The sequence below is a fragment of the Oncorhynchus tshawytscha genome, linkage group LG03 (assembly GCF_018296145.1).
Source record: "Oncorhynchus tshawytscha isolate Ot180627B linkage group LG03, Otsh_v2.0, whole genome shotgun sequence".
Taxonomy (NCBI): Eukaryota; Metazoa; Chordata; class Actinopteri; order Salmoniformes; family Salmonidae; genus Oncorhynchus; species Oncorhynchus tshawytscha.
The window spans coordinates 52,239,603-52,264,049 of NC_056431.1; the positions used below are offsets into that span (position 1 = coordinate 52,239,603).

At 41.5% G+C, this 24,447-nt stretch overlaps 1 protein-coding gene across 1 annotated transcript in view; it reads right to left on the reverse strand.

Annotated features, from left to right (window-relative positions):
• gli2a (GLI family zinc finger 2a) overlaps positions 1-24,447 on the reverse strand; it is a 107,283-nt gene that overhangs the window by 61,362 nt on the left and 21,474 nt on the right. The window contains exon 2 of the mRNA XM_024407270.2: positions 23,570-23,711. Coding sequence (XP_024263038.1) covers positions 23,570-23,684 — 115 coding nt within the window. The 5' untranslated portion in view covers positions 23,685-23,711. The remainder of the gene's footprint in view (positions 1-23,569; positions 23,712-24,447) is intronic.

Genomic DNA, 24,447 nt, shown 5'->3' on the forward strand with positions numbered 1-24,447 from the left:
TTTTTTCACCTCAGAACTCGTCTGCTGGGATCTCCTTTATCTTCCCAAAAAGTTTGTGTGGGGCAAGAATAAATAGTAAAAAACAATTTGCCACTATATAGCTCTAATAAGATTGTGTAAGTATACATATCAAGGCCCCTCAGAAAGAAAGTCCATGTGTTGAAGTGTGTTTGGAGTCAAGCCCAGGAGTCAATTGTGAGTCCACTAAGTTTTCTTCACACACTCCTATAAGCCTTCTCAACATCATGTTATATATTGTCAGAGGAGGGCATGGCGTACCTCTGTCTTCTCTCCGTCTCTCTCTCAGATTTCAGTCCTTGATGAGCAAAGAAGTGTCATATTGATCTTAGTGTGGTCTGGGGGAGGAACAGACAGGTCTTCCTGGGTAAACACCCTACATGGGTTCCAGACAGATACACACATGTACACAGGTGTAGCACATGAGGATGTGTGAAACTTACTCCTCAGCCTGAAGTACCCCACCTTCTCCGTGGAATAGCTAGCTCTTCACATGGCACAACTGGTAACACACTTTGGCAGGGCGGTCATGTATGCTAGCAAAGCCGAGGCTCGAACATGGGTTCGAGCCTCGGTGTGAGCCGAATCAGGAGGAAGTGGAATTAGCTAAGCAAGCAGTGCCCTTTACACAAGTACACAGCCCGAGTGGGCTATCATCTGTTCACCCACTACCATTAAGAGACTGTCTGGTGATAGAAAGGGTGCTACTGAGTGTAACACTCGGTACACGGGAGTGTGCCGGTACTCATGCATTTCCATCACTTTTTGCCATCTCTTGCATTGATGATTCAGTATTACTAAGCGATAATGTGAATAACTTTTTTCCCTGATCCAGTCATAGACATATAAATAGAATCCCAGCCTTCTAAGAATCAGAAACATTCGAAATGTAGTTCTATTGATCCAGTCAGACCCAAGTCCAAGTCTGTCAATCTGAGGTCCTCAGGAAGAAGATACAAATCAGTCTAACAACTATAGAGGTCGTCAATCTGCTAATAGAAGTCAAACCTCCTCCCATTGTCACAATGAAAGATTCATGCTAAATATCCAGAATGAAGGATTGATAATAGTCAATGATTTGTAAGGGGAGACGGTGAAGTAGAAGAGAGAGCACTGAGCCTGCAGCTGACTCAAGTGTTTAAATGGTGAGGAGTATGAGTGAATAGGCAGAGAGTGACAGTGAGAGGGGAGTGTTCAATAGGTGCTGTCACAGCTAACAGGAGGGTCATTATCCTGTAGAAAAGAGCCAGGCATCACACTAGACACATTAATATGGTAATTACACCGTTAATGACAGGTACAATTACTCTCTGGGAGAATGAGAGGTGAAAAGAGATGGCGGGAAGGCTGTGTGTGTGTGTGTGTGTGTGTGTGTTTGTCCTCACCTTGCACTAGTCAGCCAGGCTTCTTAGTGACTAGACTGATTTTGACATGCAACCAATGGATTTTTGAATTCATATACTATATATTTCTTTCTCAGCATCTGGAACAAATTAACTAGTATGTTTTTACTATATACGGTACAGATATACCATTACACTCATAATTAGAATATTTCTAAACATATAAAAGTCAAAAATAAAAACCCTATCCTAGAGTAATTTAGATTACAGAAATGGTACATGGTTGCTTTGGAAAAAAGTTAATTCAAAATTGAATCTAAACTGTGATGACGCCAATACAATCAGGACTTTCTACATGGCTGTGGCTGCCTTGCATTGCCCCCCCCCACACACACACAACGTGGCTGCCTTGCATTGCCCCCTCCCCACACACACACACACACACACACACGGCTGCCTTGCATTGCCCCCACACACACACACAACGTGGCTGCCCCCCCCTCCCCCCACACACACATGGCTGCCTTGCATTGCCCCCTCCCCCACACACACACACACACACGTGGCTGCCTTGCATTGCCCCCCACACATTGCCCCCACACACACACACACACACACACACACACGTGGCTGCCTTGCATGCTCCCCACACACACACACAATGAGTCCAATGCACACAAGCACGCTCACGCACACAACGTGGCTGTCACCAGTGATAGCCCAGCAGTGTAACTGAGGAGTATGTCATTAAGGCTTCAGCCCACATCTAAATCACTACCAGCCGGTGAGACCCTCTCCTCTACTACTGTTGTAATGAGACGTTTAGGGAACTTATCAAAGAGCACAGCGAGGTTTTATGTTTCCCATCAAGACTTAAAAGGACTCCTTAATGTTTATGTGGAGGTGAGGAGGAAAAGTGGAACTTAGTCAAGGCTGTTTGTGTGTACATGGTGACAACATGGATGACATAATTTTGGTGTATTGGGATTCTTGCTTGAAATATACTGTACTTATTCATGTTACCATACTAGAACTTATTGATGATTTTACATATATAAGAAATGTGTATGTTGAGGGGGTCAATTAAGTTTGTGTATGGAAAGTTACTGAGAGACAAGCGGAAATACAAAAAAGTTAATATTCTGTTCCAACATGTTATGCTGAATATTGATATTTCTAAGGAAGTAGGCAAAGAGCAGTTGTTTGGTTTTAGTTCCTGATAAGTAAAGCCAGTTGCTGTGGAACTAGGACCATGAAGCATGTGGAACCCACCCTGAAGACCATCTGATTACAGGCCACCCGCACACACACACACACACACACACACACACACACACACACGAGAGTCCTAGACTTAGGCAGGGCCATGACAATACCAGTAAGTGGAACCTACTGTGTTTTGGCCTAGTGACAAAGAGGGAGTGTTTATCTTAGACATGCAAGGAGATGACTCCGACCTAGTGGGAAGGTATAAATATACGCTTGTGTGATTGTATGTTGTGTCTGCAGCTAAAGCACACAGTGGGTTAAATAAACTTGGTTTGAGTTTTCACTCTGTTTGTTCAGAACCTAACAGGTGTCAATGGTTTGAGCTCTAGTCTCTTAAGTAGGACACATAGGACTGGCGAACCACTCCAAAAAAAACTGTTGCCCCATCTTTTTGGTTTGTCCCTACCTTAGAGCGATGTAATATAAAGTACTATACATTCACATACTGCACTTGAGATCTAAATGTCAAGGAATGTATCCATACATACAAGTAAGGCAAACATCTGGCCTCCTGACATTGGTTGGTTGGTTAGGATGGTTTTGACGGGGGTTAAAACAGCACAGTGCTTGTTTTTCCAAGGCTCTGATAAAAAAAAAATCATTCCCACTCAAAGCAAAGAAAGCCCTCAATCTAAGAGCAGCACATTGAAGTTTAACAATCGCCGCTGCCGCCTTGATGATGAGATGATCCACATGTGCCACAGATGTCTCCTAAATAATCCAAGTATCCATCGCAAATAGCACCCTATTCCCTATAAAGTGCACTACCTTGGACCATATAGGCGGAACAGGTTCCCATTTGGGACGCAACACAAATTGTTCATGCCATATGTTGCCCGTGTTATTTTTAATTCTCAAAACTTTAAATAAGCCGACCACATGCTGCTCTCTCGACAGAGAGGAGTTCTCGTGTGACCGTGAAGTCATCATAGCTGCTGGATGTGGGAAATTAATGACGAAGTTGCAGAAATCCAGTGGTTGCTTTGATAGCCTTATATTTCATATTTTTCTCCAAGACGTATTATATTGCCAGAGCCACACACAGCTTAGCTCCACCACCACCACCACCTGACTCAAGAGCTGCTTTCTTTGTCTTACCTCAGCCTCTTTTCCCCTTACGCGTAGGCCACTAACTCCTGGGCATTTCCTGCATTTTACACCCATAGCTGGGGTGAAGTGGGGTGGGATGGACAGAGGTAGGGCTTTGGCATTCATTGCATTTTGTTAGCTGGTTATTGTCATGCAAAAGACTTCCAGTCTCACGGTAATTGACCATTAAGTAACATAAACCCGTTTAGCATCTCCAGGCATACAAGCCGCTGATGTGCACATTTGGAACATTTACATAAAAAAAGTTTCATAAATACATTTAATACAGGCCTACACCGTCACAATAAATCCATTGCCACAGGCTGTAGGCTTGTTCATTTAGCAGACAAGATATGCTTATAAGTCCTGTGCCATTATTTTATATTATATGATTTTATAGTAAGAAGAATATAATTTCACTTAGATTAATAAAACAGAAAGGATATTTTTTGCGAGTACGTATATGAAGTGACTATGTTGAGCGTAAAAGTGATCATTTGAAACACGTCCTATTTGCTAGATGTAGAGTTATTTGGCAACTTTAGTTGTGAATGATACAAAACATATATAGGCTGCATGACGCAACTAGAGGCTATTGATGATTTGTAAAAGTAGCAAAAAGAGCTTGTGCTCTATTCCTGCACACACTGTTCTCTCATCAAGTGATCATGTTTTCACTATTTAAAATGTAATCTCGTCTTTACCAATATGTAAAATGAGTTTTTATTTAGAATGGCCCATTATGAAATGGGCAAGAATAGGGGCAGGGGGGAATAGACATCATACATATGCACTGGAATAGAGGCTGTTTCCACTGCTTCGTTTTTCAGACTACTCCGGTTATTTCACTCCACATCACCAACCACTGTTTGAGGAGCATGCAGCCTCTTGCTGCACGACAGGTGATATTCCACCCAAACTCTGTATGCCATGGGCTCTCCAAGCCCGTTCCTGCATTTACCCAGTGCTTCATTTGGGAAACCTAGTGAAATCTGTTTGGGAACATCGATAGTAACGTGTTTTCACAATGAAACATATTTCATTAAACTCATTTCTCGGTGCTCTGGAGAAAGGAATGAAGGAGAGAGGGGAAGAGATGGAAACGCATGGTGGTGAGCTATTCTGTAGCTAAAAGGTCATTTGTCAGCCTATTAATTATGAAAATAAATTTAAAAATCCCTTTTACTTGGCTATTCAAAATCAAATACAAATGTACTATAATTCTAGGCTTAGCCGCCATGCACAATCAATGAACCAACAGCATCGCTTAAGCTTCTAGGTCCTCTCCCAGAATAGAACGTTTGGAGCGTAGCATAGGGTAACCAGTCCATCCAGTATGCATAATAATACAGTTCACATTCAAAGGCAATTACTAGAATTTGTTTAATTTTGGAGTGTGTACCAAAGACATCTTAAATAAATAAAAATATTCTGCCGTGCGTAATATGCTGTAGGCTATGTATTGTATAATGCAATCATTGTTTTAATTCGGGGGTTTTTCAGGCTTGAGCTCATTGGCCTATGCATAAACTCTAATATGCTTTTGGGTGTTTTGAATTGATCATCGTAGAAAGCGCTGTCCACTTCATTTTGTTAGGTTTTGATACAACATCCACATCAACCATGTTTTCCACTCAGTTTCAACCTGTTGTTGAACTTCTTTATTCAAACTGATCATCACAGTGAGGTGAGCTTTAAAAGCACATACTGTTTTGATGATAAGTGTTTGATGTGATTTTCAATCACATTTACATTAACGTCAGAGTGGTTAGAGGGACAACAGAGCCCTGAGTACCAGGCCATTAGCAACCGGATTGTCATTAGCGAGTTGGGTACTACCAGCACGTGTCCAGAGTATGGTAAGGAGGAGATGACCGTGACTCAAGGGTCATGTTGAATTTTATGACTCATGACTGCCAGTGTGGCGGTAATCCGGTCACCGCAACAGCCTAGACAGGGGAGTGAGTGGGGAGTGAGTGGGGAAGACAGAGCTTCATCCTGTTAAAATAGTTATATATGATCCTGATCAAAACATTTCACATTTACTAGCCTAATTAAAGGTATGTGGTGGAGCAATGGTGTATGCAGGTCCTACTTCACTGTCTTTTAGAGTCTCGAGGCTGCTCTATCACTGAGCCTGAACAGGATCATGTCTGAAACCATGTATGCAGCCAGCAGCAACCTGTCAGACCTGCAGACTGCCACGTATCAGCTCTTATAGATACCAAGTAGTGGTCCTAATCACCCTAAACACAGAGTAACTGAGCCCCTCCACCAGCCACCATAGCCCCACATCTCTACCCCCAGCCCCCATAACAGCCCCCCCCACGTCTCAGGAGACTTTACATGCACCGAGGCCTGAGATCACCTGAGGTTATATGTATTGTAATATGACAGGGTAATGGATCCATTAACTGAGTGGAGGCAGAGAGAGGGGGAGACAAGCAGAAACTATACTTATTTTTTTCTTAAAAAAAAAAAATGTTTTGCGCTTGAGGGAATAAACCTAAGTAAGAAGTCACACAGAATTACAGATCTACAAATCCCCTACAGTACTGCAGCATCCCCAATAACTACTAATTGTATCTGTTCAAGTTGAATGGATCTGCACAGTGCCTTGTTCAGGCCAATGCTTTTGAATGCTCTGCCTCACAACAGGAACATGTCTGCCTGGCTGCATGTTTCAGTACATTTAAAACCCTGGCGGTGACAATTATCCTTAATAACACAGTCCTTAACAAACAAAAGGGCCTTGTTCAGTTCAATGTGTGACCTCTCCACACCTGTGCTAAATATCGTGACAAACAAGCAGCTGGTTAATTGGGACTTTTTTCGATTGGTCCTGTAGGAGAGAAACTGGAGCCGTTCGATTCAGACCAATTCCATTTCACAGTGTTTATGAGGGAAAAAAATTCACCATACGTTTTATGTAGAACTTTAGAATACAGAACATTCGCGACAAAGAGTTTATTTTCTTATACGAGCAGTGTGCACACTGTTTTGTAACTGGCGAAGGAGGACAAGGTGTCAGTTTCTGAAGGAATTCATTTACATACCAACACTAATTATGCTCTTTCACAGATCTTTTACTTTATAGGAATAATAGTACAGCTTGTGAATGTTTGTAGTAAGGCTTGATTTATAGGCTACACTGTTATGGCTTTTCTCATTGGAGCAGAGTTGTGTCAATTGGAAATGGAAAAAGGTTTCGTACTCATGTTATTTCGTCAGTCAAACTAGGTTTTCTTAGGGAGTTGAGGGCAATTACACTGTCTCTATTGGTCTGACAAGCTGCCATGTCAAGTTGTCCTGAACATGAGCTAACTAAACAGACAGACAGGCACACAAGGCCCTATTTAAAGAATCATTTAAAGCCTTGTTTAGTGTTAGTCGATGCATGCACACCTGCAAAAACACTATTCACTGTTTCTCTTGACTTGCTAAAAGTTATATTTTCTGGCAAAACCATACAAGACTGTATTGAAGAAATCTGTGTTAGTGAACATAAATGATACTTTTTTACATTTTGGCAAGCAGACAAGAACAAATGTCTTTGACACTTGTACATTCCTTGACACACTAAAATGTCAGATCTCCTATGTAGTAAGCCATTTGTAGCTGCTGTAGGCCTACTAATATATATATAACTCCAATTCCAATTGTCCTTGAGGCTTGAACTGAAATGGAATTGACCCCAAACCTGCACTGGACAGTCCGGTATGTGGTTATGGAGTGATCATCAGGCCAAGGAGCAGTATTGGGAAAGCTCTGGCTCTATGTTCCTCGAGGCCTGCATGCATGGTGCTTGCCTGGCTCTATGTTCCTCGAGGCCTGCATGCATGGTGCTTGCCTGGCTCCATGTTCCTCGAGGCCTGCATGCATGGTGCTTGCCTGGCTCTATGATCCTCGAGGCCTGCATGCATGGTGCTTGCCTGGCTCTATGATCCTCGAGGCCTGCATGCATGGTGCTTGCCTGGCTCTATGTTCCTCGAGGCCTGCATGCCTGTGGCTTGCCTGGCTCTTGGCAACCCCTGACTGGTTCCCTCTAGGAGAGAGAGATTGGCCTGACTGGCCTAGAGGAAGGAAATATTATCTGGAGCATAACACTAAATGCAAGGGACCCTGACACCCTGCAAGTGCTAATGATCAGGCAAAATGTTCATAACTGAACAAATAATATATGAGAGAGAGAGAGAGAGAGAAAGAGAGAACGAGGAATAAACTAAACTGTGGTCTCAGGAAGAAAAAAGTCCCAGATACCTCTCAGCCTGTGAGCTCAGCTTCCTTCTGTCTGTGGATTAAGCAACTTCCTCAGTCATAATTAAAGGTTTATCCCCCCACAATGAAGAAATTAAACTGTAAAAACTCACTGGCTAAATTATTGTTATTCATGGGAGTTTAAAGAAGCGGACGCTTGAAATGTAAACATTCCCCCCCTCTTCAGTTAAGTACACTGTGTAGTGAATACAGCCGTGGGAATTTCAGAGTGAGCAGGAACTACAACTTTGATGAATAAGAAGGATTTACTGAGCTCTTAAGTATCCAAACCCTCTCAGAGCCAAAGCTAACACTTGGACAATGTACACATCCATAGGACATGTACTGTATATAGTTTACACATGTACATTCCTGCAAATGTACATGTCTCAGACTGCTTCTACACTGTTAGAGATTGAGTAAGTGAACTCTCATTGTTTGGGATTCCACGTGTTTGGAATCTGTATTTAGGAAATAACTGAATTAAATGTAACATACTGTAGATGCAGCTGTGTGCAATGATGCAGTATGTGCCATTAAATTGAGAGTCGAGACCCTATTGGCCAGAATTGAAGTGGAAAGTTGGCTCTGGGTCTTATATTAATCACAGTCTATAACCATGCCACAACATGTCAGAGACTACCACCTTGTTTACCATGACAGTTTGATGCCATCCTCACTATCATTGATAAGATAAGGACCTGTTCTGAGTCCCATGTTAAAGCAGCGGGAACAGGAGATTTGGAAGAGGTGGAGGCATGTGTCTGTGTGTGTGTGCATGCGTGTTTATGTGTGTGTTTGTGTGCGTGTGGAGGTGAGGGCGCGGGGGGGATCTTAGGGTGAGAGAGAGAGAGACAAGTCTGTATCTGCTGCAGCCGTGGGATGACCCTGTTGATCCTTTGAAGCCTGGGCCAAGAATGCACACGCATATTTCCTACTGTGGGAAATTACCTAGGCCACAACACAGACTGCACAGACTATACTGCTAATACACAGGCTTTACATTGTAAGTCATAACGCGTTGGAAAAAGAAATGTCATTTGACTGAGGTTAATAATGGGTCCAGTCTAACAACACTAACCTCTTGTTCACCTGAACTGGTCACAGTGTCAGAGTGGTAATAAGGAAGGCAACACTTCATTACTGTAATAAGTATACAGAGAACATGACCCTATCTACTATTGCCACTATGCACATCGCATAAGGACAAGATGCATTTAAACGGAACAAAAACACAACATGCAACAATTTCAAAGATTTTACTGAGTTACAGTTCATATAAGGGAATCAGTCAATTGAAATAAATTCCTTAGGCCCTAATCTATGAATTTCACATGACTGGGAATACAGATATGCATCTGTTGTTTACAGATACCTTAAAAAAAGGTAGGGGCATGGATCAGAAAACCAGTATCTGACGTGACCACCATTTGCTTCATGCAGCCCGACACATCTCCTTCGCATAGAGTTGATCAGGCTGTTGATTGTGGCTTGTGGAATGTTGTCCCACTCCTCTTGAATGGCCGTGCGAAGTGGCTGGATATTGGCAAGAACTGGAACACGCCGTCATACACATCGATTCGTCGATTCAGAGCATCCAAAATATGCTCAATGGTTGACATGTCTGGTGGATATGCAGGCCATGGAAGAACTGGGGCATTTTCAGCTTCCACGAATTGTGTACAGATCCTTGTGATATGGGGCAGGGCATTATCATGCTGAAACATGAGGTGGTTACACGGGGTCTGAGGTTGTGAGGCCAGTTGGACACATTGCCAAATTCTCTAAAATGATGTTGGAGGCGGCTTATGGTAGAGAAATTAACATTCAATTCTCTGATAACAGCTCTGGTGGACATTCCTGCAGTCAGCATGCCAATTGCACGCTCCTTCAAAACGTGAGACATCTGTGGCATTGTGTGGTGTACACATTTTAAAGTGGCATTGTATTGTCCCCAGCACAAGGTACACCTGTGAAATGATCATGCTGTTTAATCAGTTTCTTGATATGCCACACCTGTCAGGTGGATGGATTATCTTGGCAAAGGAGAAATGCTCACTAACAGGGATGTAAACAAATTTGTGCACAGAATTTGAGAGAAACAAGCTTTTTGTACGCATGGAAAATATCTGAGATCTTTTATTTCATCTCATGAAACATGGGACCAACACTTTACATGTTGCATTTGTATTTCTGTTCAGGGTAAATTCAATTTTAATGAAACAAAGAAGGTATGAGGGAATCCTCAAAATCTCCATACTTCCTAACCTCACATGAAAGGATTCCACTCACTCAATCACTCACTCCATTCCTACCCAGTTGTTATGAAAATTACTATTTATTTTTCCCAAATCCATCCTTCTTCTCATCCTCCAACACTTTTCCCAGAGCTGTCTGATGTATGAGATTACAAACTAGTTTTCCATAAGGCTGGTAGCGGCTTGTTTACATGTTACTCAGGACCATGACAACCATACATTGAGGTCTCAAGGCTGTAGTATAATTACAGGGTGTACTGTATATACTGTAATTTAACTAGTGATAGAAAGGACTTTCTCAGAGTGGAGGAAATGCTGCTACTCCATTGCATAGTGCAGGGGATATGTGCAGATCTGAACTGATTCTGCCCTCATTTGCACTACCCACCAAACAAGAAAAATGGAGGAGACTTCAACGCTACACAATGGAAAACATAAGGCATAGATTGGTTCTTGGATTGGCTGTTCCTTCCTTCCTGACCCTGTTCTAGGAGAACTGTATACTCGTCTCCAGCCAGGACAGAGTGTTGATCTGGGATGTCTCTGTTTGTTTGTTATTCCTGGGTCTGCTGCATTTACTCAGGCTACCCTGTCTGCTTATTTTTCTGGTCACACAGTTTACTGTAGTCATGCCGTCTGCATGCCTGCCTGCATGCGTTCTGTCCTTGGAGGAAGGCCAGTAGCCCTGGTGTCAGGGCCGTGGGCCACACTGGGCTCGTCCCATATGGCACTCTATTCCCTGTGGGCCTTGTTCAAGAGTAGTGCACTACAGAGAATAGAGTGCCATTTGGGACGTAGTGCTTTCTTGTTTCAGACAGGATTCACGCAGCTGACTGCTGCACTGACCACACAATGTTTATTGAATTTCTTCTCCTACTCATCGTCAAGCTAAGCTGACCTGGCGCTTATTTCGGACAAAGGCGACCCCAACAAATAATGAAAAAAAGTTCAACCATTTCAGTTTGTTATTTAAACCAAAAGAAACATGTTTAAAACCCTTCCTTTTGTCTGTTTATTTGACTGGATTTTACTTAGACAAAGTCTGTCTGGCTTACAGGTGCAGGGGGTTGAACATGTGATATGTGACTCTCGACTACTAAAAGCCATCCATAAGGAGACTAATTGCTAATGCTGTGGTATTACCAGCCGTTGTCAGCAGTGTAACCTTAGATCTGTAATTACTAGCAAACTAACTCCCCCAGCTTGAGGAGAAATTCTAGTGTCGCTACAAGTCAATTTCCTGTGAGCTTAACAGAGCTTTAACAGCACAGTCAAAGCGCTCTAATACTGGTGATGGCTATAGGCCAATAGCTCTCTTTAGGTGAAGTGTCAAATTAGCTAAGCACAGTAAAGAACTGTGATTTTATCAATTGTGGCAATAATATATCTCTGGTTGTTCACAATCAATATTGGAATTAACTTTCCCCGACAACATTCTCAGAAAAGATGGAATCCTCTGGCCTCAGCCTGTCCTGCTGTAGCCTAGAAGACCAGCCATATGAATAGCCTGTAGCCCATGTACCCCAGCTATAGGAACAGACCTGTTTACATAAGCACCCCTGCCTGTGTTTACAGTTTTATACACATTTCTGTTTAACTCCTCAGTGGTTTATTTTTGTTCACTTGAACTGTGAGCGTGAAGGGGTACATTAGTGGATGAAAGCAGGCGTGGAAGGCTCTTAGTTCAGGTTGATAAGAGTTAGAGTTACATTGGGTGAGGGGTGGGGGTCTTTTTAGAGGTCTACGTTTAGCAGACATTCCCGTTTTCTTTATGTAGTGGATCTTGTTTTTGTCCAGCTAGCTACTGTTATTATTTTGGATGTGTAACCCCCCCCCTCCCCCCCCCCATTTAGAAAAGGGAAAGGGCAGGGGTTGCCTAGGGGGGGCACTGGGGGGGGAAAGGGGAGAACCAGAACTCTACAGCCCATCCAGGGCTGACCGACAGATCCATATCAGGTACCCAAAACAGGAAATATACATCTCAGAGTCAGAGACCTGGATTAAACATGTTGGGAACGGCGTGCTGTTAGAGAAAAAGAAGGAGAGAGAGAGAAAGGCTGGCAGCAAATCCCCTAAAGTATCCATATATTGCTCTCAACTCCTAACGTGTTGTCTTTGGATGCTGTGTGTGCGAGTGTGTGTGTGTGTGTGGACACATCTTGTAAGGAGAGATTTACGTGTGTTAGGCAGACGGTGCCCAAAGCACAGTTTATTTTCTTCACTTTAACTAGAAGCTTTGAAGCAAGAGGCAGAAGAACGTTCCAAAGAAACAACCAATATCAGAGATGTATTTTTATTACAGAATGATTTATGCTTCATAACCACATTAGAGACATAACTCTGTCAAAGTGTTCAGCTCTGTCAATCTATAGAAAAGAGACAGTACAGAGACTATACTGTTACTTTAAGCATTGATGTACTATACTGTGCGGATTTAATTAATTAAATTAATTAATTAATTAATTAACACACACATTTTTCCCCCATTGTGATCACAGTAGTGTTCTAAGCATCTTAAATATTAATCTGAACTCAGCATAGGAATGTATTTACTTCATGTAACAACTATCCAGAGAATCAACTGTAAAATGCAAAACCAAACCCGTGTCCAATTTCTGGCAAGAGAACAGAAGTGTATCAGACCCTGTGCTGAAGCCTATACAGGCAACAACCTTTTCAGACTTGAACTTGCTATAATGACTACCGACAGAGGCAGAGTAACTTCTGAAACTCCTCAGTATAACACAATCTGTTTTCCAAGGAGCTCTGTTTTACACTGATGTAGACAAGGGAATGTATACGTATGAAGACATGTATTGAGCTGACTGCCCAGGACAGACTCTGTATGAACCTATTTTAAAACATATTAGATATGAAATATAACCGATTTACTGTAAAATAAGACACCATTTTAGGAGGATCTATACAGTTTGACAGAACATGACCATAAAAATCAAATGAACGTCTTTCCCGCTCTGTAATGATATCTGTCTCTGTGTGTTATAGAAGAGGAGTGCCCTGACAGGAAAGCAGAATTGGGCCGAATCAGTCAATAGCTTGGCCTTCCTGTAAGACCTGCCTGGTATAGTCTTCTCAGGTATCGGGTCTTAGCCAATGCAGTATTGATACAAATGCAATATTGATACAATGTCATGAAATAGATGACACTGGATAGAGTTGGTCCTTTCTTTCCCAACATGACTATATACTGGGGAAATTAAAGATACATATATTATGGGCTTTTCAAATGTGTGTGTCAAGCTGTTTTCAAAATAATAAAGGTCAATGGAGGTGGTGTCTTGTGCAAGACAGTAACCAGAACTATTTATCTCTTGCATTGTCTTGATTACTCCTTTTAAAGACAAAGGGAACAAATACGAAGGCACTCATCCACGTTGTGCAGTTAGAGTAACGTTATGAATATCTTAAAAAGTACAGAGAATATTCCACTCATCAGGATATTTATTATTTGATTTTAAGTTTAAAACACCAGAGGAGGACCATGGAGTTAGTTCAACATATAAGGGAGGAGGTAGAGGTCAGACAGCACTGGCTAACCGCTGAGTCTCAGATCCTCTATTCTCTCCCTGCTTTTTCATGGGGCCACAGTACCACAGCAGAGTAAGGGCCTCAGGTAGCCTAGTGGTTAGAGCGTTGGGTCAGTAACCGAAAGGTTGCTGGATCGAATCCCCGAGCTGACAAGGTAAAAATATTTTGCTCTGCCCCTGAGCATGGCACCAAAGACATGGATGTTGATTATTGCAGCCCCCTGCACCTCTCTGATTCAGAGGGGTTGGGATAAATGTGGAAGACACATTTCAGTTGAAGGCATTCAGTTGTACAACTGACTAGGTATTCCCATTTAGTGGGAAAGAAAGAAAGAGCAGAAATCCCTTTCTCAGGAAGATTTGAGTCTGTCCCTTTGGAGTGATGCTGCCTGTGGACAACCAGGCGGGTAGCCTTTTTTTCTGTTAACATTTTTCTCTGCCCGCAGCCTAACCTCCGGAGCGCCTTCTCCAGAGCAGAGCACCTCAGTGACCATGAGAGGTCTATGGCAGAGACGCACCTTGCTCCCCCTCTCACGCACACCTCAAAAGCCTTATGCACGCTTCGGTCGGATGGCGACTAGCCAAACTCGAGAAAAAGGTGGCAATAGTACCGTTTGTCCATCTTGAGATGATGTAGCCAGTATACACTTCCTCAAAATAGTCAGAATAAGTCTAAAATAATTTAAGAAATCTGTCAAATGTTTATGCTTTTGCTGAGGATATTTTAGTTACGCAATTTTACATCCAACTAAGATGTTTGGTGCAGTATTTTTAAAGTGAAAAAATGTGCATGGAAATGAGTCGTCTACCATTGAATAACAACAAACACTTCATTAAAGAATCCCCACAGCTGAACAATGACCGACGAATGGGCGTAGACTTCAGCTACTGAAATTCGGGTTGCACCGAGAGAAAAATGTGTGCACAAACAGCGGAAAAAACTTTGCCCGAAGACCAAAATCCTCACAAAATGTTATCATAATATATTCAAACTGTCCCGAACTGTTTCAGATTGGAAGCATGTGGATGCCTTAACCTCCCCATCACCCCTCAGAACCCATCTCACCCTGACCTTTACTCGCTCACCATCTTTACGGACACCAGGGGCGTGATTAACACACTGCTCAATCCTTATCACTAGCTCACCACTCTCTTAACGAAACTAATGACACTTCATCCATCTAGTGTAGTCACTAGACCCAGAGTTTAGGCTAGTGGTTACACTCTACAGTCCACATTTGTACAGCCAGTGTATGTGGAGTGGGGGGAGGGACACAACAGGGCACAATGGTGACTGTTGAACTCAACTCCAATCTGAGGGTTACATAAAGACAGTGTATAGTGTAAAAGTATAACAGAAAAATCTACCTCTGGTTTTCTGGGCTAACCTCTTTTTTAACATAACATTGAAGACAATGCACCCTGCTTACTAGAGGACAATTAAAATAAAATGGCAAAACAGAAAGACTGTGTTCAAATACTCCTACTAACCGCACTAACCATACTATTTGTGATGTAAATTGACTATGTAGTATGCTTATTGGTCAAATTATGCCAAAAGGTTCCCGGATGTCGTACTGCATTTTCCAATATACGAAGTATACAAGCAGTGGAAATTATTTCTGTGCTTTTAGGGCCCTTAATGCATTTCTTCCGAAAATGGGCATGGCTTCACAACATTTTCAGATTTGAAGAAAATGTCAGAAAATAATCAGCCAAGTCCGACGAGAGCAGATACAAATTCATTGCCTTAACTAATTATGACAAATGTTAAGAAAATATTGAGCAATGTAAAAAAATTATGCCTTTTCAAATAACTTATGTTACACTTCTGTTCGGAACATTTTGTTAGCTACGCTAGCCTTACTAACCGCATAGCATATCATTACAGCAGTTGTTGGTATGTACTGGTATGTTAGCTAGCTACCTAAACGTTAGTTGGCTAATAATACATAAAACTTGCCAGCAGGGACGTCACTAGGCTTAATATAGGGGGGAATATGCCCAGACCCCCCTAAAAGAAACTTAGGCCCCCTATCCATGAATCTCTAGTTCCGTCCCTGCTTGCCAGTATATTAACTAAATGGTATCTAACTAACTACCCAACGTTTATTGACTTATTCACAGCATTCTTAGCTTAGCTAAAAGGTATAGTCGTTGTGTGTTCTTAACAGACATTGCTAATGAAGAAGTAAAATGTCTAGCTGGTAATTTGTTAGCTATGCTAACAAGCTAGCAAGAAGTTGTATAGCAACAGCATCAACTTTCCGGTAGACAGGCAAAGAGCTAGTACACTCAACTGAAGGGATACTGTTTGTTCACGGTATACTAAAATTAACTAATAGTATATACACTCCTTAAATATGTAGTATACAGTATGATAGTATGGGTATTTGAACACAGCTTGTGTCTATCTATGCCTACACATCCCTCTTCCCTTGCTGAAAGAGAATCTGCTAAAGCCAGGCCAGGTTTAGCTTTGAATGTTTTACTGTCCCGGTATGAAGTACCTATTCTGTGCACATGTTCCTACAACTGGCGAACCACAACCTGAGAGACAGACCAATAACTCCTACAGACTAGGGGTCGTGTTGCAGTCTTGCAGCTCACACGCACACACAGAGTAAGAGCCTGCCCTGCCAGACAGATGCGGGCTGTCACAGAGAACGTGGGTGCCCATTTAAAATCATTAACAAGGCCCGGCTAAAGAAACAGCCTGATGCATATCAAGGAACAGGCGGATTCATGCCAAGCCAACATCATCCCCTCCCCTCCTAGTCAGGGCCCCTTGCACTAAGAGCTATAGGGGCTACACATACTTTCTTTCTGGTTTAAGAGTCATGGACTCCAATTTAAAAGGGACATTTCACTGCTGCTCTTTCAAGGTACATGTCCATTCATATGTTATATGCGTGTCAGAAAAATCTAGAATTTCCTCACTACATCCAAATACAAGCATTTCTGCATCTCACCGGTATAACACGCGCCATGTGAATTTCCTGGTTAAAAGCAAACCACAATATCCATCATTCATAGCGATTTCAGGACGTAGTACTGCCCTTGTCGAGGTGGATCCAGCTGAGAATGGGTGTCAACAGGTTGCTAAAATTACTCACTGGACCAGCCACTCGTTCATTGAACATCAGCTTGCGAACAACTATTTGATCATATTTTTGTGTCGACAACCTGTGAAGTTTAGTCATGGTGTGGTGCTCATTACATGGATGTGCAAACTACAAGCAAGCACAGACTGCTGGGGTAACATTTCATTGGTTACCTTGCTAAGAAGTCGAGCAGAGGTAATGTAGCTAGCGAACTACATTTGTTTATCTAAACCAAGCTAGTTAGTTTTCTTAATATGCTGGCTAGATATTCCAAAGCAAAATCAATGTAATTTTCTGTTGCTATCTGGCAAGCTTTGCAAGCGAACGTTAGCTAAAGTTAGCTACAGCCTACCAGACTACATCTAACCCATAGCCAGCCAGCTAACTACCGCAGAGGCTAACGTGACTGGCCTGTGTATCCATTTACAGAGTCCGATACCATCAACATCTGTAGCGTCATCAACACCAGGAACTAGTATACAGTGCAATTGGAGAGTATTCTGACCCCTTCCATTTTTCCACATTTTGTTACGTTACGGACTTATTTTAAAATTGATTAAATATTAAATTAAAAATCCTCATCAAATTACACACAATAACCCATGAGTTCGAAGGAATTGTCCGTAGAACTCCGAGCCAGGATTGTGTCGAGGCACAGATCTTGGGGAAGGGTACCAAAATATTTCTGCAGCATTGAAGGTCCCCAAGAACATTGAAGGTCCCGACTCCATCATTCTTAAATGGAAGAAGTTTGGAACCACCAAGGATATTCCTAGAGCTGGCCGCCTGGCCAAACTGAGTAATCGTGGGAGAAGAGCCTTGGTTAGGGAGGTGACCAAGAACCCAATGGTCACTCTGACAGAGCTGTAGAGTTTCTCTGTAGAGATGGGAGAACCTTCCAGAAGGACAACCATCTCTGCAGGACTCCACCAATCAGGCCTTTATGGTAGTGGCCAGACAGAAGCCACTGCTCAGTAAAAGGCACAACAGCCCGTTTGGAGTTTGCCACAAAGGTACCTAAAGGACTCTCAGACCATGAGAAACAAGATTCTCTGGTCTGATGAAACTAATATTGAACGCTTTGGCCCGAATACCAAGCGTCACGTCTGGAAGAAACCTGGCACCATCCCTACGGTGAAGCATGGTGGTGGCAGCATCATGTTGTGGTGGTAGCATCATGTTGAGGGAAAGATTAACAGAGTAAAGTACAGAGATATTCTTGATGAAAACCTTCTCCAGAGCGCTCAGGACCTCAGACTGGGGCAAAGGCTCACATTCCAACAGGACAACGACCCTAAGAATACAGCCAAGCCAATGCAGGAGTGGCTTAAGGACAAGTCTCTGAATGTCCTTGAGTGGCCCAGCCAGAGCCCGGACTTGAACCCGATCGAACATCTCTGGAGAGACCTGAAAATAGCAGTGCAGCGTCACTCTACATCCAACCTCACAGAGCTTGAGAGGATCTGCAGAGAAGAATGGGAGAAACTCCCCAAATACCGTTATGCCAAGCTTGTAGTGACATATCCAAGAAGAAATGAGTCTGTAATCACTGTCAAAGGTGCATCAACAAAGTACTGAGTAAAGGGTCCGAATACTTATACAAATGTTATATTTCAGTTTCTTTTTTTACTAATTTGCAAACATAAAAAAAAACTGTTTTTGCTTCGTCATTGTGTGGTATTGTGTAGATTGATGAGAGAAAAAACCAATTTAATTAATTTTAGAATAAGGGTGTAAAGCATTTAAAAATAGTCAAGGGGTCTGATTACTTTCCAAATGCACTGTAAGTCACCTTTGCTACTGTAAATCTTTCCATGACTCCACGATGAGCAAATAAATATGCTGGAGCTAGGCATAAACATGGCCTGTGTCTTGTCCTAGTTGGTGTGTTTATAAGTAGGCTACAACTTAGTTCTCTCTGTATTATGGAGGCTTAGTTGATTGTTTATGCAAAACTTGAAGTCTTAATTGGAGTAAAGCAGAGTTATTAATAAGAAGGGGATGGTGTGGATTGAGGTCTGCTGGCGGTGGGTATTGTGTGTGAAGGTTAGTCAGCATGATGTATTGACACGAGGGATAGGGTGGATATCATACCTTGTTTGAGTGTGTATTAGGGAAAGGGAAAGGGGGATACCTAGTCAGTTGTACAACTGAAATGTGTCTTGCGCATTTAACCCCAACCCCTCTGAATAAGAGAGGTGCGGGGGGCTGCCTCAATCATCCAAGTCTTCAGTGCGCGGGCAACAGTGGGTTAACTGCCTTGCTCAGTGGCAGAATGGAAATACTTTTACCATGTCAGTTTGGGGATTCAATCCAGCAACCTTTCGGTTACTGGCCCAACGCTCTAACCACTAGGCTACCATTTTACAACAAAAAAATGTTGGTTAATCACAGACTACAGACTAATCCTGCTGCTGCTGACCGTGACACCAGCTTTAGTAGCAGAGATCCTATAGACCCATTTCAGCTGTGAACAACCTCAAGATCATCTGACTCGGAAGAGGAAAAGACTGCACGGGGCTGGCAAGAGCAAAAGTGTATAGTCTATGAGTCCAAGGTCATGAAGTTCTGCCAGACAAGCGGCCATTGCCTAACATAAGAGAAGACTTTCAGGACTCTGCCTGGAATATTCAGCCAACACAACATCCATATTAGACTGATGTTGTCATATAATATAGAATGCCTAGTATGCTCACAATTGCATTGTGTATAGATATTGCTAGCTCTTTTACACATGTATATAATGGAGTTTGATAAAATGTTTATGTAATATTTTTGGATATGTGTATTGACAAGTGACTAAGTGATTCCAGCTGCATCAGAAACCAATAAAGTGCTGACTTCTACTTCTGGATCTATTCTTTGTGATATTCATCATTTTTGGGGGAAGTAACTAGCTACAATCTTGCTGCTAAAACAAATGATGCAGGGAGTTGGTGTATAATTTCAACTTCAATTTGTTGGCAAGTAAACATATTTGAATAAATCAGTAGATTCGTCTGTCAATGTAGCAAATAAGTAGACATGGATTGTATTCAAGACCAATTTAATTTGCTCTGGGGAGCGAGGTGAGTTTACACAGCAGTACACAGAAACATTATGGCAATGTATGACATATATTGTATGCAGTAAAGACAAATATACTACTAACGCCTATAATAAATACTACAGGTCTACAAAGGGAATATTTATATATGGTGTGTTTGGTGGGTGCAGTGAGATGTTCGGGGTCACTTTGATACAATGGGAGATTGTTGTTATGGACCTTTCACATCTCCCCGAGTCATCCACTTATTTGTATCCGACATACTGTCCATCGTGTGAAGGATAAATTGTTTGAATGGCCCAAACAACACACGCAGGCAAGGGGATTCGGTGTCCTGTGCCTAGCTTCTCCCCACATAGTATAAACTACACATATAATCCCTAGGCCACTAAGTGGTATTGTCTGTAAAATAATTACAAACATGCTATTATGGGCAATTGTTGTGTACTGTCTGCATTCATATTGCAGCACAATAAAGAATATTACACATATCATAGACACACGTTACCTAGCTAGCTACAACACACAGGTATAGTTATTCAAAGACTAATACGAGTCATAAAGCCAAAGTAATTTCATTACTCTTCGTTATCATCATCAAAACATTTCTCCAGTTTTAATAAGATACATTGAGGCTAGCTAGCTAACGTTAGCTAACTACCTATAACATTAGGCTACAGTACATTTTTGGGTAAAGCAAACAAAGCTACCTCAACATGGCTAGCTTGGCTTGTAGTGTTACTAGTAAGCCCTGTTATGGTTGAATCGATCACAAAAATTATACTTTACCGAGCAGCACTGCCTTGTGTGAAAAGAGAGCTTTTATTGCTAGCTAGATACCAACAGCCAAACAAATGACTTATTTGCCATTTGCCTTCCTGGTCTAGATATCCTGCAATGATGTGGCAGCTAGGAACATTGTTCCTATCTATTGAACAAGGACAATCATATCTACTCACTGCTAGCGTGATCGTCATGCAATCGTCAAAACACAAAGGCCACAATAATTGCAACAAAACATGACTAAACCCATGACATCATTGGTTGAACTCTCCCGGGCAAAAATTCTAAAATACCGCTATGGTGCATAATTATGTCTGAAACACCTCATCACTCATAATTATGTAGGAAACTGGAAAAACACCCCAAATAATGTTCAGCGGTGAAGTTTCCCTTGAACTAGGCAAGGCATGTCTCCATGAAACTGAAATGGAGTCTTCTTTGTAAGACACTGATGTTCAACCTGCCAATGTGTCCAGGGCAGGCCAGCGAAGGGAAATGATGTACCGTAGTTGGAACTATGTTCATTTGTAATGACTTGGATGTTTTACATTTGAAGCTAGAGAGTTTTTCTTAGACCTTTCACCGAGTGGTCTGATGATCCTTCAGTTAGTTACCCTTTGACTTAACAGTAGTTTCAATAGAGTTGAGTGAATGAGGCCATTGATATTGGCTATTTTGAGAAATGTACTAAGAATAATACACTATCATATTGATTTATTCACATTATGCCCTATATCAGGGCTCACTCCAACTCTAATCTAGCACACCTGATTCTAATATTTAGCTAGTTGATAAACTGAATCAGGTTAGTTACAACTGGGGTTGGAGCGAAAACATACAGGAAGGTAGCTCTCCAGGAACAGATTTGGCCCTATATTCATATTCATACTAATTGCAGGACCAGTGTAAAGACTGATCAAAAGGACAAAAACAAATGATAAACATAGGAGTATAACTATGTAACAAAGTCAGTATGGGTGTAAATGTTCTACTTTCGCTGTTGCCAATGTGTGAATAAAGAATGCATGATGATTATAGTTTGGCGATGGCAGGCCACCAAGCCATTCATTAAACAGTAAAAATGTACGACTGATAAGTTCTATTAACATTTCAGTGGTGGGCCCTCGCTAGATGTCTTTGTCCATCTCAGAAGGAAGGACTTCAGAGTCCAGTTGAACCGCTCCGCCATGCAGTCGTTTATAATTCATAATGTTAAACCTCTGGAGGCGAGAACAAGGTACTCAGTCCTCGTTATGGGGAGATTTCATCACATATACTCACTGATGAAAACATGAGGTCTCATATTTAATAGATGAGAGGTCTCTCTCCCTGTCTCTCTTTCTGTCTCTCTCTCCCTCAATCTGTATCTCCCTCTTCCTCCCTCCCTCTAACACTTTCTGTTTCTCTCACTCTCTCGCACACTCTCTCTTTTTTCTTCTCAGACCGGATGGAAACTCACTACAGTTATCATCACATAAGAGTTGCCTGCCAGCTACTTTCCATAAAGATAAACTATACCAGCTTTATATTACTTACAATATCATTTGCAACTATCACAATTTTTTGGTCTATGTAGGTTTGAATAATTGCAATAGGGTACCCTGTATAGGATACAGTACAATAAATATAATGAATATGTTTGGAAACAATCTTCTACGATTTCTTTGAAGAGGTGCCATTGAGGGCAGAGAGAAGCGTCCTATTTTTCTTAAATCTATTTCTCTAAACAATTAATGCTCATATGGCTTTGCTTATGGCAGGTCACCAAGCTTATCATTAAATATAACTTACCAATGCCACAATATCAGATACAACTCATTAGCATATCAAAAGGTACTTCCCGGTCCTCGCCGGTGTCAGAGGACTCTGATGCACTGTGCCATCCACTGTTACCACAGACTGCTTTAGTAATTTATAACGTTTATACTCACGAGGTAAGAACAAGGTCTTTCACCCTCATTAGTGGTTTTTTTCATCACCCAGTTTCTGACATCCTTGAAACATGCAGTCCCTCTCCATATCTATTTTTTTGATGTGCCACTGAGTGGGTCAATAAGACACTATGTAAAACATACACCAACATGGACCACCGAAAGAAAAACAATACCTAAAAGGCAAGATTTTACCTTCTGCACAATCAATTTCAGTCAAGAAGTATTTTGTATTGAAAATATTTTCAGAATGAAAATATTGGAAGAATACTTCTGGAGATACCATATGACAGGGGGACACATATAATGTATTTGATTTGGGTATCAAAGACGACAACTTCTGACTGGGAGCACTGCTATAGTGTACAGACAGAGACTTGAGGTATAGTTGAAGGTATTAGCTCTTAGTCACAGTGCTGTAAAGTAAGTAAAAATACTTTGAAGTACTACTTAAGCTGTTTTGGGGGGTATCTATACTTTAATATAGATCATTGACAAGTTTATTTTTAGTCCACTACATTCCTAAAGAAAATATGTTATATTTATGATACCACACATTTTCCCTGACACCCAAAAAGTACTCGTTTTCGAATGCTCAGGCAGGGCAGCAATATGGTCCAATTCACGCATCTATCAATATAACGCATTGTCATCCCTATTGCATCTGATCTGGCAGAATCACAAAAACCAAATAATGCATTCGTAAATGATGTCTGAGTGTTCCCCCATCTGTTTTCCCCAAATATAACTAAAGTATGAAAATGTAGTACTTTTTCCACCACTACATTTAAGTAATTTTAAAACCAGAAACTTTTAGACTTTTACTGTGTGACTTTCACTTGATTCATTTTCAAGGCATATACTTTTACTCAAGTATGACAATCAATTGAGTTATTTTTCCACCACTGCTTTGTCATTCATACCTCTGGTCACAGTAGTGGGAGATGGTTTCTTTGGCAGGTCTGAGAAGCTGCTTCCATCTAGACCCGATCCCTTATGCTCCTTTTTCTCAGTGGCTGTCGGAGCAGAGGTCTCCATGGTGGACAGCAGGGAGTCAGAGTCAACCTAGAGGAACAGAGAGGGAGAAGGAGAGATTAAAGCAAAACATGTGGAAAGTGAATAAAAAGGTTGTTGACACAATTGCTTTTTAAACGAGGATATTTTGAAATAAGGAGGTTGTTTTGGTCACACACACACACACACACACACACACACACACACACACACACACACACACACACACACACACACACACACACACAAAAACACACACAAAAAAACACATTCACTGCTTGAATTATCCTATGTGAGTTCCCCAAGCTGTGCCTGAGTTGCCAACAGAGGGAGCTCTACAGATTTTACACTCTGTATTACAGTCCAACAATGTGTATAAAATATGAAATGAATAAGAAAGAACATGCTTGCGTTTAATAAATAAATAAATATATAACTATTAATTTCTATGACATGAAGCAGACTTCTCTGAGGTAAAGCATAGCGTTGCTGGTAACCGGGCACTGTCTGGGAACAATGACACAAAAGGAGAAATTAGTCTAGCTAACATATTACATCATCTAGCGTGTCTGGTCCTAGTCTTCTCTCTTGCACAGTTAAACTAAATGTAGTTATTTAACTTTTTGGCAGAGAATAAAAACAAAACGTTTTGATTGTATGTCATAAGAAGTATCGCTCAGGATATAGTTGTCAAATAATACATTAACACACTGTAACTAGTAACTACCATGTTTATATATAGTTTTAAGAGGTCACTCAATATGAAAGTGTACACTTAAATACAGCG